The 18540-nt window shown below is 37.2% G+C and overlaps 1 protein-coding gene across 4 annotated transcripts in view; it reads left to right on the plus strand.

Moving 5' to 3' along the window:
• Positions 1-18540, plus strand: part of LOC149068738 (fatty acid synthase-like) — a 63474-nt gene that overhangs the window by 42940 nt on the left and 1994 nt on the right. For all 4 annotated transcript variants that reach the window (XM_089250533.1, XM_089250532.1, XM_089250536.1 and 1 more), the window contains exons 14-28: positions 47-298; positions 492-671; positions 1263-2475; positions 2592-2743; positions 6404-6610; positions 6746-7075; positions 9977-10096; positions 12617-12739; positions 12856-13076; positions 13203-13553; positions 13678-13921; positions 14357-14596; positions 15246-15748; positions 15879-16151; positions 17934-18185. In XM_089250533.1, the coding sequence (XP_089106659.1) occupies positions 47-298; positions 492-671; positions 1263-2475; positions 2592-2743; positions 6404-6610; positions 6746-7075; positions 9977-10096; positions 12617-12739; positions 12856-13076; positions 13203-13553; positions 13678-13921; positions 14357-14596; positions 15246-15748; positions 15879-16151; positions 17934-18185 (4661 nt within the window). The remainder of the gene's footprint in view (positions 1-46; positions 299-491; positions 672-1262; positions 2476-2591; positions 2744-6403; positions 6611-6745; positions 7076-9976; positions 10097-12616; positions 12740-12855; positions 13077-13202; positions 13554-13677; positions 13922-14356; positions 14597-15245; positions 15749-15878; positions 16152-17933; positions 18186-18540) is intronic.

Raw genomic sequence — 18540 nt, forward strand, 5'->3', positions numbered from 1 at the left:
TTTGATAACTAACATTAAATGTGTATGGATTTATATGTTTATTTAGACATTACCAAGTTTATGGTAGACATCACTTCGGCTGGAGGAGAGTTTGAAATCTCGGAAGCTGGTATGACAGTAGCAACTGGTCGAATCTCAGTGTTGGATACTGATTCGTCTGCTGTCAATCCATCTTTAAAAGAGCCCTGTTTGACAAACGGGATCAAACTAGACTCTAAAGACATCTACAAAGAGTTAAGACTGAGAGGATATGATTACGGTTTGACTTTCCAGGGTGTTCTTGAGTCAGATTTAGATGGTAAGTTTCAAAAACTGATGACATTGATATAAGACTATGCATCACAAAATGCCAATAACATTTCATTATTAATTTAACTTGTTGGGGCAATTTCTTATTCTTTTTTTCATTCTTCCCTATTCTTTCATTTCTATGGATTCCTTTAACTTGTCAGATAACATTTTACCAGAAAATTTTTGTTTTATTTCTTCAGGTAACAGAGGATTATTGAAGTGGACTGGAAACTGGGTTGTATTCCTGGACAATATGTTGCAGTTCATGATTGTAGGATCTGATAAAAGAGCGCTTTGTGTTCCTACAAGAATTCCGAACATCAAGATAAATCCTTTGGCTCATAAAAGAATCGTCAAAGAATTGGCTGATCCATCTCGAGGTGAGATTTTACTTCTGCTCCTGTATATATGTTTACGAGGAGTTTCTCTTCAATGCTTTGGTGAAAAGACACTCAAATGTACATTTTCAATACATTCAAACTTGTGTTGGAACTTTGTGGGGAGCTAGTGAAACCTTTGTACGATCACAAGCACTTGTAGTCATATGATTGTTTCGGGGGAAAGATGGCAGCTTCACAATCTAGACTAGTATTTCCCTCAAAATTAGCAATATCATCCCATGGGTGGGCATTAGTTCTTTTGTTTATAATTTAGGTTCCTATAAACGCACTTAAAAGTATCTAGTGTTTTGTGTGAATATTTAGTGCTGCCATTAATATTAAGACTGTATTAAGAGGTTCAATTTCTGTATGAACATTGGGGGCGGACATTTATGCAGGGCCTCAAAATTTGAACAACATATAATCACTGACTAACCAAAGATCTTTGACCCTCCTCCAAGTTGCAGGGTCCCCTTATTCTTGCTTTGCCCCAGCCCCAGAGCCTCTTCTTGTAAATGTCAGGTGCTGACTGTATTACAAAATAATTTATTCACTTATCAACAAACTTATTTAGCATGATCATTTTCGTAGGTGTCCCAGTCATTCATGAGAAAGAGACAAGAATTTGTGCTGCAGGTGGAATAGAAATGACCCATCTGAAATCTAACATCATTGCAAGGCAGCCAAATCGCCAAATTCCTTTGTTAGAGGAGTATTCCTTTGTTCCTTACGAACAAACCAGCGTACTTCTTAAATCTGAAAAGGCTGCCGTTGAAAACTACATCCACGCATGTTCTACCATAGCCAAAAAAATACTTGAATGTTCAGGAAAAAATAAAGAACAAATCTGTGATGTGATGAATGGATTCGGTGAAGTGGATGAGAATGTCATGTCTACTTACCTCAATGAGCTGTCATCAAATCAAATCCTCCTGAAAACTCTGGAGAACATTCTTGAAAAGGTCAGGACCGAAAATTTTATGGAACTTGTAACTTCAGCTGTTAAGAAATATCTTGATGATCAAGATGAGGACTTCATCCACAGAACATTAAAAAATGAAATTCCTCTCAGAAATGTTCTGGATGTCATCACAGAGAACTCTGCGTCAAGATTATTGAAATTTCTGGAAGTTTGTGAAACCAGATTTCCTTTGACTACAGAAATCCAAAACATATTCCACGATTTCAGCATGCATAATGTTTCTTGTACCATCGCACACTCAAATCCTGATATCATTATCGAAGAAGCATTATCCTCCAATAACATCAAAACAATGAACTGGTCGTTATCATCTAAAACGCCACCAGATACCAAAGATATCGATGTAGTAGTTATAAAGAACTTAAACTGTAGTAAAAAAGAATTGAAGAATTCCATTCTGAAAATTTCATCAGTTGTCAAAAACTGGGGCTTTGTCATCATACTGCAGCGAACGAGACTCGTACCTGCCGAAATGTTCTTGTCAGCAGTGAGTGAAATTCCTATATCAGTGCATACAGAAACCGAAATGGAGAAAATGTTCAAAGAACTGAACTTAGTAACCATATGCAAGAAATCAGACTCCCTGGCATCCTCCATGTATTTGCTTCGTAAGCTTCCGGCCGAAATCTCATTTACTGATACAGTAGTCAACATCAAGACTGGTGCTTATGATAGCTGGGTTGACCAACTCAGAAGTATCTTGAGTGATGAAGCTGCACCAAAAGACCGTAGAATTTGGCTTGTTGCTGAAAAGGATCCAAACTGTGGAATAGTTGGGTTGGTCAACTGTATTCGACAGGAACCTGGAGGTGAAAACATTAGGTAATTATTGAATATTTATTTACCTTAAAAATATGTTGCCTTGAAAACTATATTCTGTGAAACAGTAGACAAAACACCAATAAAACTCTCGTTAAATCTGTATATTTATTTACTAGATGCATGTTTATTGACTCCTCGAATCAACAAAAACTACCCAAATTCAAGACTACCGATACCTTCTATAAGGATATGGTAACGAAGAACTTGGTAATGAATGTCTTCAAGAATGGAGTTTGGGGCTCTTATCGTCATATATCTATTTCAAATAGTAAGTAACTATTTTCAAAGCAGCTCTAATATCCGTGTATCTAATCCTTTTAACGGTTTTACTCATAGTTTATTCCAGAAGGAAAATGTTTTTCATTGAATTCTCCCTCTCTCTTCTAATAATATTTTTCTTATAACAATTCTGTCTGGAATCAGCTTCACAAATTCATACCCCAAAAAATTATAAACAGACCTTATAATTTCTATTTGATGGACATTATTTTGAGTTATAAATGGTTTCCAAACTCGTAGGAAATGGTCTAAGGCTTTTTCTTTCTGATCGTCCTCATCTGTGGCGAGCATCTGAGGTTAAACACGTAGCTTTCTACGACAAGTTGTTCCTCTTTATAGACTTCTAAGACTTGATTGGTCGCATTGGCTAGCTGGAGTGGATGCATCATGCTCTGATTGGCTGTGTGTGGGTCAATGTCGTTTCTTCTCTGGCTCTCGTCGGGGGCACATCTCAACTCTCTGCACCACTGAAATAATGAGACCCAAGTGGAATGCACCTTCATCAATTCCTCCTTTTGGTTTATGTTGTTGTGCTTGAATATTTCGATCTCTTTTGATTTGGGTAAGCATAGTGCACCTCAGACGATATTACCTTCGTATTTTCAAATTTAATTTCATGTGTGGTTTTCCCACATATGTTCTGCAATGGCTGAACTTTCTCTTTTCCTCAGGCAGCAGCTTCTCTGGGCGGGACATTATATATATTCATTTTTAGATTTTATAAATTTACTAGAAAATAAATATAAATACAGTATGTTCTAATTATAGCGACTGTTCTGTTACAACGACCGTGTGCACTAGGCCTAGATGTTTTATGTAACAACTATCTTATTAATTTTTCTTCTAATGCAATGACCCACATGTTATAATGTCCATTTTTGATGGAATGATGGGGATGGTTATGAGAAGCATTGACTGTATTATATTGATACATAGCCAAAAACCTTGGGCCAGGGACACCACTCACAGATAAAGAGGTTCATGGTCCCAATCTAAAATCACACTGTTTGAGGGAAAACTTTCATGAGTATTAACATTACCTCAATTTTTTTTTCACCCTTGCACATGTGGATTTTTTTTTTTTTTGAGATATAATAATAAAATTAGATACCCCGTATAGGCCAATTGTGTACAGTATATGGTGACTTTGTATGTTCTTGAATGTTTTGGTTTGGCTTCATGCGACCACATATGCTCAATAGTGTAGTGAAAACAGATTGTTATATGTAAAAACTGTCATTGAAATTAATACAGTGGAACTTGCTTACAAGAACAGATATTACAAATTTTCACGTTTAAAAAGTTTTTCCCATTTCTATGCTTATGACTCTGGAGCCAATATCTGCATCGTTTGGAGAGCCCTAGATAGAAGATTTTAGCAGCAACTTCTCTACATGCCAACATCATTGACCCTGCAGACAGTCATGTGAGAGAAGATGACTATGCATGGGAAGTTAAAAGTTTCGGCGAAGTTTGTGTTGGTCACCTATCGCCATCCTGTCTTCGCAACCAATATCCGGGATTCGTGGCTGGACTTCCTGAAGAAGCATGGATTCTCTGTGGGTATTCGGAGTGACCAGTTGCACACATTGAAAGAACAACACATCCTACTTGAAGGTTGTTACGACAAAGTCCTTTTGTGGAAAGTGATGGCTGCTACAGAATCAGGAATCCTCAACAGGTGCATGCACAATGCCGGGATCTGAACCATTCTCTTGAGAATGCTGTAGAGCCGTAAGAGAGGGATCCATTATCATAAGGGAGCATTGCAGAGAGGTGCTGGCGCCTTGTCGAGGATACCATGCCCACAGAACTGTCGTCTTTGTCTGAAGGCAGGAGAGAAATATGGACCTGCGGGCAGTATAATGAGACAAATAACATCTCAAGACTTAAGAAGTGACAATGCTTGGAGTGATGAGAACACCCAAAAAGCACAGCTGAAAGATCCTGACATACAAGTGATCATTCACTGGAAGGAATCCACTGGGAACAGACTAATGTGGCAAGACGTCGCCTCTTCCAGTCCAACCATCAGGAGATATTGGGCCCTCTGGGACTTCTTTACATCAGTGGCATTCATCGGCGTGTGCAAACTTCTGGGAATGGAAAAGACACGAATTACTCCACTTCATCCGAAATCCGATATAATGGTGGAGAGATTCAACTGAACCATTCTGAATCACCTCTCGTTGTTTGTGTAGAAGAACCAACAGGATTGAGACTCCAAGTTGCCACTCTTCTTGCTGGCCTATGGGAGTGCTGTTTGAGGCACCAGTCCCTTCAGAGGCATGGGTTCGGATCCCACACTGCCACCATGTTTAGTGATTGAATTCTACATTGATTACGAACGAGAACATAACTAAACTTTAATAATCCAGAAGAGACATGTTGCCATAACAACAGAGCCGACATTCGAAAGCCATGCTGTTGCCATTCTGCAATTTGTTATAATAATAATGATAATAAATTAATATCTTCAACAGAGAGCGCCTAATTTACACCATCACAGATTTCGAACCCGAAGCACCGGAAAGGATTGTTTCCGAAACTCTAGATTTCATGGGACAGATCTTATCGTGTCGTGAAGTAACTAAATAACGTTGTGATGAGAATTCATGGGACACTGTTGTGATGAGAATTCATGGGACACTGTTGTGGAAGTTCAAGGTGGTCCTTGTTAAAGACGCTAAGAGGATGTCAAATGTTAACAGGATGTCAAATATAACTAAAATACAGCAACTCAATACAAAAGCATATATCTCAGAAATAATTAATACTGTATAATACACTGCCCATAAAAAAGAAAAAGAATATTTTATGGTCATCTTATTTAAGTATGGATAGCTTCTCGATTTATCCGAATATGTTTATCATACTTCTTTTTTAAGAAGGTAAGCTATTTAGCTAGGAATCGTGATATCCTTCCACTATTTCTATATCCTTCTGCTTTACAGCCCTACCAATGAACGTAGAATGGAAAATTAAACCATACTTTGGAGTGTTACCTCTTGCTTTAAGCGCTCTGAATAAAGTTTTTTCTGCACCCAATATCTGAAGTCAAAGCTGGATACTCTTTGTGACAGTTGAGTTAATGCTTTGTTATAATGACCCGCATTATTTTGTCAAAAACGATGTTGTATTTGGTGGTCATTTATATCAAAAGGATAACATAGTTGCTGGAAAAACGTGTGGGACTTCTCATACTAATCCTTGCAACGGAACAGCCTTTATAATGCATGGTCATTATAAGAATCATCGACTGTATATTCTCTATTCATCAATACAAATGCATGTGAGACATCCAATTATGTGATACACCACTGCGTTACATAGTGTTTTGTTTTTACTGCAACACAGTTACTTTTTTCTTTATATTATACCAAACTTTGTGATAACTAGTCTCATTTGCATCATACTCATCTTATCTACTAAAGTCTCATCTATTAAACTACCATTACTGTAGTGATAAAGGGTAGACATTTCTTCGCCAGATTTTGTGTCCTTCAACCAATGATAGGCCTGCCTCTATCTGTCATTGAGCATTATAATGAATTGTTATTACAAAAATAACGAAGCTTTCATTGCAACAATCAAATTCTTGAGTTTATGAATTTTATTTAACTTTTTTTCTATTTTCTGGCTTGAATAGATAAGAAACCTGTTACCTCAGAGCATGCTCACTTGAATGTGTTGACCCGTGGAGATTTGACCAGCCTACAGTGGATAGACTCGCCACTTAAGTACTTCTCATCTACTGCATCACCAAACGATCTTTTATGTCATGTATATTATGCTCCACTCAATTTTAGAGATGTCATGCTGGCTAGTGGAAAGTTACCACCAGATGCTATACCAGGTAAACAATTTATTGAGTGGGTTTTGTTTAAATAGCGGTAAGATTGAAATCACTATGTATGGTCTTGTGTCATGCAGATCATCTTTCAGTGTGTCGTTGATTCGACATGATATTATTGTCATTTCTTACTTGAAGGAGACTTGGCTCTTCAAGACTGTATTCTTGGACTTGAGTTTTCGGGCCGGGACAAGCAAGGTAAAAGAATCATGGGTCTTGTTCCTGCGAAGGGTCTTGCTACCACGATAGCGGTGAATCGTGACTTCATCTGGGATGTGCCCGACAACTGGAGCCTGGAAGAAGCTAGTACAGTGCCTGTTGCTTACTCTACTGCTTACTACGCCCTTGTCAATAGAGGTGGCCTACAAGAGGGTGAAAGGGTGCTCATACATTCTGGAAGTGGTGGTGTTGGACAAGCAGCCATTGCAATTGCCCTTGCAAAGAAATGTGAAGTTTACACTACTGTAGGTGAGTGGATGAGCTGATTATGTAACTGTAATAAAGAATGCTGGAAAGTGCATTTCAGATATAAATGTCTCTTGTCAAGCTATAAAAAGTCTTACGAGATACTTATAAGTTAGTAAAGGGCTGAACATTGAAAGAATTTGCTTATTTTATGTTTAATTTTACATAAATCTGACAAAATATTTTTTGCACTATTTCTTTGGTCACTGGCTTTGTGCGCAGCGTCTCAGTTCACACAGGTTTTTGAATACGCATTTGGGATAAATTTTTTCAGTGTATAGGAGGTTCTATTCCATATTTATTGAAACATTTCTGCAAAAATACCTTGGAAATTTTTTCAGAAAAGTTGACCTTTTGAACAAATTTGGATGATGTATATTTGAAGTATATCTGCAATAATTAAAAAAAACTGGTTTTCCTTGTTAGAAAAAGGAAGAAGAAAGGAAAAAAGAGACGAGAGAAAACATTACAGTAAATATGAGAGATTACAGTAGTACTCTTTTGCCCTTGACCATTTCTTTCTCACCCCTCCTTACATGTTCTATTTTTTTTTTATGTATAATAGAAAGAGATGTATTATATGTGGGGGAAAGAATCACACTAAATAGGAGCGAAGAAAGAACGAGGAGGGGAAAAACAACTCTCGCTCATAGAGTTACAATGAGGCTTCATGTTGATGAGAAAAGAAGTAAAAAAGCCAGAAGGCTGGAATGAATTTCTTTGATTGCTTTTGGATGAGATATCTCGTCCATGATTGTTAATGGATTAATAATTTTGTTCTTTTTTTGAAATTTTACCTTTAACTTTGCATATCACACATTTTTATAGTCAGAGTTTCTTGAGCTAAAGGGCCACAGAGAGCATCACCCCAACAAGGGTACAAATATTGAATCATTTTCAATCTACTCATAGTTTATAGAATAGATGGCAGCACTAAAAATTCAGGCACAACATTAGATACACACACTCAAACTGTGAGGTACACGTGTATGCTTCTGGCACAACTCATTCCGTAGTAAATTTCCCATGGCCATAGACCAGAGTTGTGCTTGGTTTGAAAGAAGGAAAGCTAAAGGGCTGACCTTGTGTCTAACAAGGAAAGGGTCTCAAAGTTGCATCTTCGAAAAGTTTTGTAATTACCTCTGATTTTCTACTCATTTAAATATGCACACAAAAATTATAAAAATCTGGTGGAATTCAAAAAACTGTAAATTTTTACATTTTGACTGCCAATAGAGAGGCAGAGAATGAATTTAGAAATCCTGCAACCCTTAAGTGTTAGACTGATGATCAAGCACAGCACAAAGAAAAAAAGATAGAAAATAACTAGTGTTTTTAGAACAGAAAATCTGGAGGAAAGAAAGGAAAAAGTGAAAAGTTTTTTTTATAGATACTGCCAAGAATCACAATAGGTGATGAGTAGCCGACTGTTATAATTTTTAATAACTTTTTTGCTGCTTCGATAATTATATTCCGCTGCTAATTTTTTTTTTCCATGGGTGTCTGTTGAGATGAATATGTAAATTTTTTCATAATTTTTTGAGTACAACATCTCTTGGGGGCCCTTTCCTTGTCATTTTGTTATCAATAGAGCCTGGAAGTTCAGGCAAAAATTTTTGCCTATTTTCAAACTTTTTTGGTAAAAATGCCTTTTTTTTTAATTTTTGTACAATCAATGCCTATTTTAATATAGTTTTAAGTTTATTAGTGAATTTCAGAGGAATTCAGAGAGGTTAGACATGAATGATTTTGTTTCAAATGAACGCAGCCCATGTTAGAAAAGCAGAAGAAAATGAGAAATTTTTGTTTCTTCACATGCTTCACATAATGTCCCGCTCAGGCACTAGACTGTTTTATGTGTATAGCTTACCAATGACTGCCTCAAGAGGTCATGAATTGACGTCATGGCTCACACAAAGTGGGGGTAGGAGCAGACAGTGCACTGGGGCACATTTTGTTTCATTCATTTCATTTTTTTCACCATAAATGCACTGCAGACAACTATGGCTATTTATTAAACATACACATTTAGTATTCGATTTAAATTGACCAGAGTCACCCTCAGGGGTATGTGACAAATGCAACTACACAAGTCCCCGCACTTGAAGGAGTCCTGCATGTGTGGTAATATTTAAAAAAATCATTTTTTTTACAAAAATAGAACCAGATAGCCATGTTTCAACTATACAAATGACAAAGATTATTCATAATAATACAAGAAATAAACAGGGATTATTCGCAACTCGGAGCCCCCCACAGATAATTTTCTCTACCGGCTCCACGTCTGGTAATTGTGGTCTTGTATCTGGCCTAATCCTGAGGGTCTACTAACATTTTATTTTGGGCTTGAAATCAATTTAACTTGGATAATAATGCAGTTATAAACTGTAATTAAAACAGTAGATGGATTAAGTGCAACCAATTTTTCAGGTAGTTTCTGGATCCTCAATACCTTTATTTTTAGTTATTTTTCTTCCCTCCAAAAATTATTTTTTTAGTGGCTTTTTCCCTGCCTATTTCGACCATTTTTAGTGCCTAAACTTCCAGGCTCTAGTGATCAATGCTTCCCCAACACTAGTGGTTGGCGTCGAAGATGTTGAACAAACTCAAACTAACAATAGCTCTTTTTGTCTAAGAAACTCTTCTATGTGACATAGGCAACAGCTGCAAATACATGGTTGGCTATTTGTAAAAATACCTATTAATTATATACTGACTAATTGGTCAAAAGAATGTTTTGGTAAAAATTCAAAACCCTTAATATTGAAATATCACATGAGAGGATAATAATATCATTTTAGTAATACAGTATACTGTGTGATGAATTTTTAATGTGAAAAATATAATATATATTTGAAAAAATGTTGCAAAAATGATTTTGATATGATTCAATTTTAAAAAAAGGATCCAATGAAAAGAAAGAATTTTTGAAGAAAAGATTCCCTCAACTGAAGGAAAAGAATTTTTGCAACTCCAGAGATCTTAGTTTTGAACGACACATCTTGAACAGTACAAAAGGAGAAGGTATTTTGTTAAAATTGAAATTTTTTTAACTTTCATCAAAGTTTCAAAAAATCACAATGAAAAAATCTCTTAAAATACACTCATTGCCATATAAATTTCCACACCAAGAAGTAACTGTCACATCATAACGAAACTCAGCATGAAGATATGTGTCTGGAAGATACGCAAATCATTAGATGCACATCGTGATTGCATAATGTGTAATATGCCACATGAGGGTGTTGAACTTCATTCTCCTTGGCTTATAAAACAGATATGCAAAGGAATTTTGCCTGTACTTAATCTGCTGCAGAAGAATGTTTTTTCATTAGGGATGCTGTTATGCCACCATCAAAGACAATATGATCAGCTGTCAGAGTTTGAGAGGGGGAAGAATCATCGGTATGATGGAAGCCGGGTGGTCAACTCAGCGAGTAGTCTGCCACTTAGGCCAATCTGACTTTAGTGTGAGGTGTTGGGATTAGTAGATGAGAGAGAGGTTGCGTGCGTGTGTGTGTGTGCACGATGGCCAGGCTCAGGACACCCTGGCAGACCAATATAAAAGGCTGTTACATCACTTGATAAGCACGCACAGCACCAACTGCATCATTGTCTAGTATTTGGACACACTTCATTGTGGTAGGCCTGAGCTATAGTCGGTTTCAGATAAAGATAAAGTATTTGGACACAAGCAGCAGCTTCACTACATGCTCCTGTGTCTCTCTATACTGTCGTAAAACTCCTTGCTGAAGAATATTTGGTATCACGGCGCCCATTACATGTGCTACCAATGACACCCACCCACTCAGTTGCCTCCATTTGGAGTGGTGTCAAGCTCGACAGGATTGGACTGCTATCGAATAGAACCAGGTGGTCTTCAGCGATGGATCAAGATTCAATTTGGGCAGTGATGACAACCATGTACGTGTGTGGAGACCAAGTAGCAAACGCCTCAATCCTGCCTTCACTATACAGAGTGCACTGCTCTCACAGCTGATGTGATGGTATGGGTGCTGTTGCACGACACCGGGTCACCTTTAATATTCATCCACGGTACTATGACAGCCCAACGGTACGTTCGTTACATCCTTCAGCTACATGTGTTTGCCACTCATGGCAGGTCTCCCAGGAGGCATTTTTCCAACAGGACAATTCTCAACCACACACACAGCAAGAGTGTCACACGAATGCCTTTACCACATTAGCACCCTTCCTTGGCCTGCCAGAACCCCAGATTTTTCACCAATCAAACACATCTGAAATCACTTGGAATGACAAGTTGGGCAGCCTATGAATTTGATTGAACTAGAGGCGCTCTTACAGCAACTGTGGAATGAGATGATGCAGAACACCATACGGGATCTGTATTCCTTGATGCCACCTGTATCACATAGTGTATTCAAGCTAGAGGTGTCCCAACACGGTACTAGAACCGCCATTCATTTGTAGTTTTTCATGTAACAAATGATTCTTTTGCTTTAATTATGTAATCACTTACTTATATCAGTGTTGTACTCACATATATCAAATTTCTTTCCATTCGGACAACTCTTTCTTGGGGCCAAGTTTTTATGGCAATGAGTGTATATGTTGACAAACTTTGATATCTCCAAACGTTGCTGGAAATCAATATTATACTCTTTGAGATATCAAAAACTTGAATACAGTAATTTTCTGCGCATATAATCTGCATGTATACGAATTTCATTCACCAATTATGGTATCTAAAGGAATAGAAAGATATGTTGTTTGTCACAATAATTTTCTTTTAAGATTACAATTTTCTTACTTGCATCTATACAGCCTGTTATTTTTCATGAAAATCTGATCCTTAGGCAGGTGTTTTTGACCACCCTTGTGCTAATAGATGAAAGACACACTCTTTTCAGAATAATATTCAGTATATGATACAATATTATTACATTACACGCTGCTTAATGTGATAACATCAGGACTCAGGGTTTCTGATAATAGTAACCAGGTGATAACTATACAAAAAATCACGGTTATAAGTATGATGACCATATGCCCTGCTATTGCACCTAAAATTTCATTTGTGCAATAACTAAATTGCCAACTGAGAGCAGCACAAAATTCTTGGAATTTATAGCATCGTATCTATCTGCCAACATGAAAGAAAGAGAGGGAATCACTATGCCCTGAAAACACGTTATGATATTGGTCTATTCTGTACTTTATGAAAGTGATAATAATACTCAAATGATAACATTATCTGTGATTCTCTAATAAATTCTGTCTATTGTATAAAAATAATAAGTTAGTATGACTCTCAACTAAGTTCACAGACTCTGAAATCTTTCCGAGGATTTCAAAGGTCCATTGTCCCTGATTATGAACCCCCTACCTTAAATGTGTGCAAGAATCTCTTAAACCATAATAAAATCTCAAATTTTCTCATAATAGAAATATGTTGTATTGCCATTTTAATCTAGCCAAAAAAAAAACAAGAATTTACAATGACTATTATGCATATGTTCTACGATAAACCCATTACAATAATCGTTAAACTTTTTTCCCCAGGAGTGGATGTTGTACTCAATTCCCTTGCTGATGAGAAGCTGAAGGCCAGTTTGAACTGTCTCGCTCAACACGGAAGATTCCTTGAAATAGGAAAATATGACTTGTCAAATAATAGTCCTCTAGGTAGGAAATTGATTAATGACTATACACATTATGTGAGATGTTTTTCGAAGTTTCATGTGCAGAGTGAGAATAGAGACAATTTTTTCTTTTTTTAAGAATTGTATTTTACACCTTAGGAATGGCAATATTTTTGAAGAATGTTGCTTTCCATGGCATATTGCTAGACGCTTTGTTCGAGAAAGTCTCAACTATGAAAGATGTGCAGAGGTTAGTTAGTGAAGGAATCAAGGAAGGTACTGTTAGGCCCCTGAACACTATACTCTTCAACTACGATCAGGCTGAGCAGGCATTCCGCTTCATGGCAAGCGGTAGGCATATTGGTAAAGTTGTCCTTAAGGTAAGAGAATCTTCAAGTCCATTTCACTACAGTTCAAAACTGTTAGAATTTTTATTTAATGTATAATTCTAATGACACCTCAGGACTTCTATATCACTTTATTTAAAAATGTTTATATTCTAACAGATAAAAGAAGAAGAGACTGAGAAACGTGCCATTCCGACTCCTGTCAAGATTTCTGTCCTCCCAAGAACAGCATTGGATCCAAAAAAGAGCTACATAATTATTGGTGGACTTGGAGGTTTCGGACTGGAGTTATGCCAATGGTTGATTGACAGAGGAGCAAGAACCATCATCCTAACGTCACGATCTGGTGTTCGTTCGGGTTACCAGCACTTGTGCTTGAAACGTTGGAAGACAAAGGACATAAATGTAGTTGTGTCTAAGCTGAATGCTTCGTCGTATGGAGATGCTAAGGAACTTGTAGAATTAGCTTCTCGACAAGCTCCTGTTGGTGGCATCTTCAATTTGGCACTGGTGAGTATCATAAATTAGTACCAGGGTTTTTTTACTTTTTATTACAGCAGAAATAAACGTTGTGTCTCAGGTGTTGCAAAATTGTAAATTTGCCATTAACTTGAATTTGTTTTTCCTTCTCCAGGTCTTGAGAGATGCTTTTATGGTCAATCAAACAGCAGAAAATTACAAGCTTGTCTGTGAATCCAAAGTACAGTCTACAGTAAACTTGGACGAACTTTCTAGGTCCATGTGTTCAGAACTTGAATACTTTGTCTGTTTCTCATCTGTCAGCTGTGGTCGAGGAAATGCTGGACAGAGCAATTATGGTTTTGCAAACTCTGTCATGGAGCGAGTTTGTGAGAAGCGTAAAAGTGATGGTCTCTGTGGTGAGTTTTTATTATGCAACATAGTGTATATGTCGTTGTCATTATTTTTTATGCTGATCTATTGCTTCTGTAAGAGGTAGTTACTGTAAATCATTGCAAGATGATTTGCCAGGAGTGTGATTAGTCATTGATTGGTTGTCAATGTCTCAAGTCCAGATGCTTCACAATGCCGCCTACCATTTGCTTGGGGCGCGTCTAGATTTCAGAATTTCACCATAAAATATACATCCATCCTGTGTGCTCATTTGAGACTTTTCCCTCATTATTCCGTCCTGTGAAACTGAATCTGCATTACATCAGTGAAGTCTGTCAACTTCAGATTGATATCGCTCTTTGCTGAACTATTATTTGAACTTTTTTTCATATGCTATGTAAATGGGAGAGGGGAATATTTTGAAATATAGAATAACATCTTTTTTTTTCAATACTTCTCAGGTTTAGCCATTCAATGGGGTGCCATAGGAGATGTAGGCGTCCTTCAAGACACAGTGGGTAATGATGTAGTAATCGGAGGAACAGTTCCGCAAAGAATAACTTCATGCTTGACTGTCCTGGACTCTTTCCTAACACAAACACAACCAGTCGTCTCGTCGTTTGTTCCATATCAACCCACAGATTCTCCTGGACAGAAAACTTCTAAAACGGATATCTTATCAGCATTGGCTAATGTATTTGGTAAGCATAACTATCTCTGGTTTAGCCATTCAATGGGGTGCCATTGAGTGGCTAAACATATGGAAATTATAATAAATTGTCACACAATAATTAACAGTTTTTACTTGGGGATGAAAACTATTATTTCTTTGAGTTCTAATATTATTTAGATTTCATTTTCATGAGCCCTCTCTCCCACTGCATTTGAGATGCCCGGGAGAGAAGCCCATGGGTTAAGACAGCACTGCATTCTTTCTGTTTCCAGTAAGGGCATTTTCTGTAGAAATGACAACACTTAATCTTTCTTCCCCAAGTATCAGAGGTCAAGTTCAAACACTCCTCACAACAACAGATTTTGTCCATATCTTTGTAAAAAATGGGGGGGGGGGCGCTGAACTGAGTTTGGTCGTTGTATTAGATTGAATGATATTTACTGGCTGTTATATTGGATAAAAAATAATATGCAAATATAGGAAAAAATTTGGAACCTGTGATAATGGTCTTTGTAATGGAACAATCATTATGACGACAAGTGTCGACTGTATAGTGTGTCCATAAATACTCCTCCCCGAGGTGTTAGAAACCCTGATTGAGCGTGAAGATGTCAGTATCTTTAACAGTGAAATATTTGAAGTAATTTCCAATGCTCAATTTGTTTTCACTTTAACAGGAATCAAAGATACTAAGACCATAAATATGGAAAGTACTTTAGCAGAGTTGGGCATGGATTCTCTGATGGGTGTCGAAATTCAGCAGTTTATCGAGAGGAACTATGAGATGTCGCTCTCTATACAAGATCTCCGTCAAATGAAGATTAGGGATCTTAAGAGGCTTGATGCTGGCTCATCTGACGTCAAAGAAAATGGTAAAGTAAATGAAGGTGGTGATGGTGACAGTGAAGGCAGTAGTACCAAAGAAGTATCCAATTCTCTGGAGAAATCTATCAGAGAAATCGCCTACCCAGCGTTACAAAATATAGTTCCTGATAAGGCTATTGTGCCACTCAACCAGATCAAGAAAGGCACACCATTGTTCATTGTACATCCAATAGAGGGTTTTGTCCAGATGCTGGAGCCTCTGGCCCAGATGATCAGATGCCCTGTGTATGGCTTGCAATGCACACCAGATGCACCATCTAATTCTATCCAAGACCTTAGCATGTGGTACTTGGAGGTGAGGAGCCTTTTCGTTATTCATATTTTCAAAATAAAAAATTAACGTAAATGTGTTTGAAGCTTTGAAAGTTACTTCGTTTCATGTTTTAATAATTGTCTTCTGACCGATACTGAACATTTTCTTTCAGAAAATTAAAGCTCTGAATGTCGGAAAGACCATTCATGTCGCCGGGTATTCTTTTGGTGCTTCAGTAGCTTTTGAAATGGCTCTTATAGTCGAAAACAAACAGGTGTCTGATATTCAAATCAAGGAACTGTTCATGCTCGATGGCTCTCCGGCTCTTGTAACCGCATACACTCGAGCTCAGGAGTCTCACTTCACAGTCAATGCTTCAGTCGAAGGAGAAGCACAATCCCTAGCCGCATTTGCTTTGCATTTTACAGATGTCAACTTAAAAGAGGTAAATTGAAGATATTTATCAAGAAACATCCAAGTGAATTTTTTTTCTACTAATATTGTGTGTTCATAAATTGATCACATCTCAATATCTGTCTATAAACTGAAATGTTGATGTCAAATTCAGTTTGTGTACCTTTGTTTCAAGAAATTAGAACATCCCAGAAATGTTAAAGTGCAGTTCATGAAATGCTCAAGTTAGAAAGCCAAAATTTACAGTATGGCTATATTTTGCATTTCCATCTTCTAAGAGGTTCTTCTTTAGTATATTGGTCATAAAAAAATTTCATAAAGTTGATTGAATTCATCGTAAAATATTAAATTACCGCATATACTTGTGTATAAGCCGACTCGTATATAAGCCAACCCCCCACTTCAGGACCACCAAAACCGCAAGAAATTAAAAACCCGCGTATAAGCCGACTCCCAAAAAATCCGTGCAAATCAGAAAAAAAAAATTCTTATATTTTCAAGCAAAATGAATAGCTTGCGGATATTTACAATAGAAAATGATTCAAACTTTTTAATCCGTTCCTTCTGAGTCTCCACGCTCATGGTAATCCATCAGATCATCACAGGGGATGCGGCATCTTCATTTTTATCCTCATCGTCATTGTCACTTTCAAAGAGGATATCATCTTCAGTTCCGTCCATCGCATTGCTGATGCAACACTTTTTGAAGGATCTGCGGAAACAGAATTCCACACGTCTCATGTACCCATTGGCACACTAGGCCAATGTCAGGTTTCTTCAAGGCGACACTTTTTGTAGTTTCTTATCATCGGAGCTCATCCATTCGATCCACAAGTTTCTCAAATAGTCTTTGAGAGGTTTGTTGATGCTCACATCTAAGGGCTGTACAATCAACGGTTAGCCCACCTGGTATCAAAGCCAATGATGTTTTCAAATTCTTTGCCTCGGTTGACATCGGTTCTGTGGGATTTGAACATAGCCCATACCAATAATGCCGGTTTCCCGAACTCTGCTACAAAAATGACTACTGATTTCGGGGGGTAAATATTTTTTTCATCAAAAACTGACTTGAGTATAAGCCGACCCCCCTACTTGAGGAACGAATTTTTCTACAAAAAAACTCGGCTTATACACGAGTATATACGGTAGTTTTTTCTCCATTTAAATTTGCATCAACTTGATCAAATTCATGTTGTATGTCTTTAGTTTTTATGTATGTAAATAGTTCAATCTTTGTGTTATGGGTAGAAAAATATGACACATCTGGAAATAATTAAAACCATGATTCCCATCGTCACTATTATAGAGCCAGCCGATAGCAGCTGGTTTACAATTGGCCAGCTCATTTTCTTAGCGCGACACTACATTCTCTTGATAGGATCAGTATCTGGTACAATAATCATATATCACAAAACCACTGAAAGAGGTAAAGTTTGATAGGCATGGCCAAATTCTTGATCCAATCTGTGTTTTGCCATCTTCTAAGTCTTCAGCTGCTGGAACCAAAAGATAGACACCAATGAATCAGAAGAATTTCTACCTTTGATTCCAGGTGTTGAAGGCGTGTGGAGATGAAAATTTTATTTGCCATCAAGATTTTGCCTATGTAAATTGCTGCAACATTGATACAGCTTCTTGGATAAAGGCCAAATAGTGATGGCAAATGAAATTTCCATCTCCGTGAAAAAATGTCATTTTTCTGTGTCTTCTGGTTTTTAGTAGTACTGCGTCTTTTTTTATATGTGCAAAATAAAATTCATGTTTGGAATTTAAATACTGATACGAGATTCTTTTTTTTATTGGTCTTGTATAGTTCAAGGAAAGTCTCATGGCTCTTCCAAGTTTCCAAGAGCGGGTAGACCTCACGACTGATTTCATAACGCTCTCTTGTCCAAACATCGAAAAGACTGAAATTGTTGGAGCTTTTGATCTCTACTACAAGAAACTCATGATGTCCATGAAATATACCGAGACACAGACACTGAAGAGGGGTCTGTCTTTGATCAGAGCTTCCAATGCGCTGAATCTCATGAAATATTTCTCTGACAAATATGATCTAGAAAAGGTGAGTTCGATCATTACTGCTATACATTTGCTGCAGCTAACAGTATGTGTTTATCTTCTGCCACTACAGTTGAACCTCATTATTAAGAAGTCTCAAATATTTTGTGCTAACTAAACTTCATGTTAACTGATAGAAGAATGTTCCTGATTATGAATTCTCTGTAAGTCTGTATGTGAAGTGAACATTCCTTTTTATTAATTGCAGAGCTAGTGGCAAAATGAGGAAGTTTGGGAAGTTTATCGTTCAACTGTTCTTAAGAAATTTTATCTGTACATTCCACACACATTTCTTTTTTTTAGTTGCTTGCTTTTTATATTATTTCCTTTTATCAGATTGAAGTTTATTTGACCACTTA

Source organism: Pholcus phalangioides, unplaced genomic scaffold, assembly GCF_987345545.1.
Source record: "Pholcus phalangioides strain wild (caught in Gottingen) unplaced genomic scaffold, Ppha-v1.0 ptg000024l_1, whole genome shotgun sequence".
NCBI lineage: Eukaryota > Metazoa > Arthropoda > Arachnida > Araneae > Pholcidae > Pholcus > Pholcus phalangioides.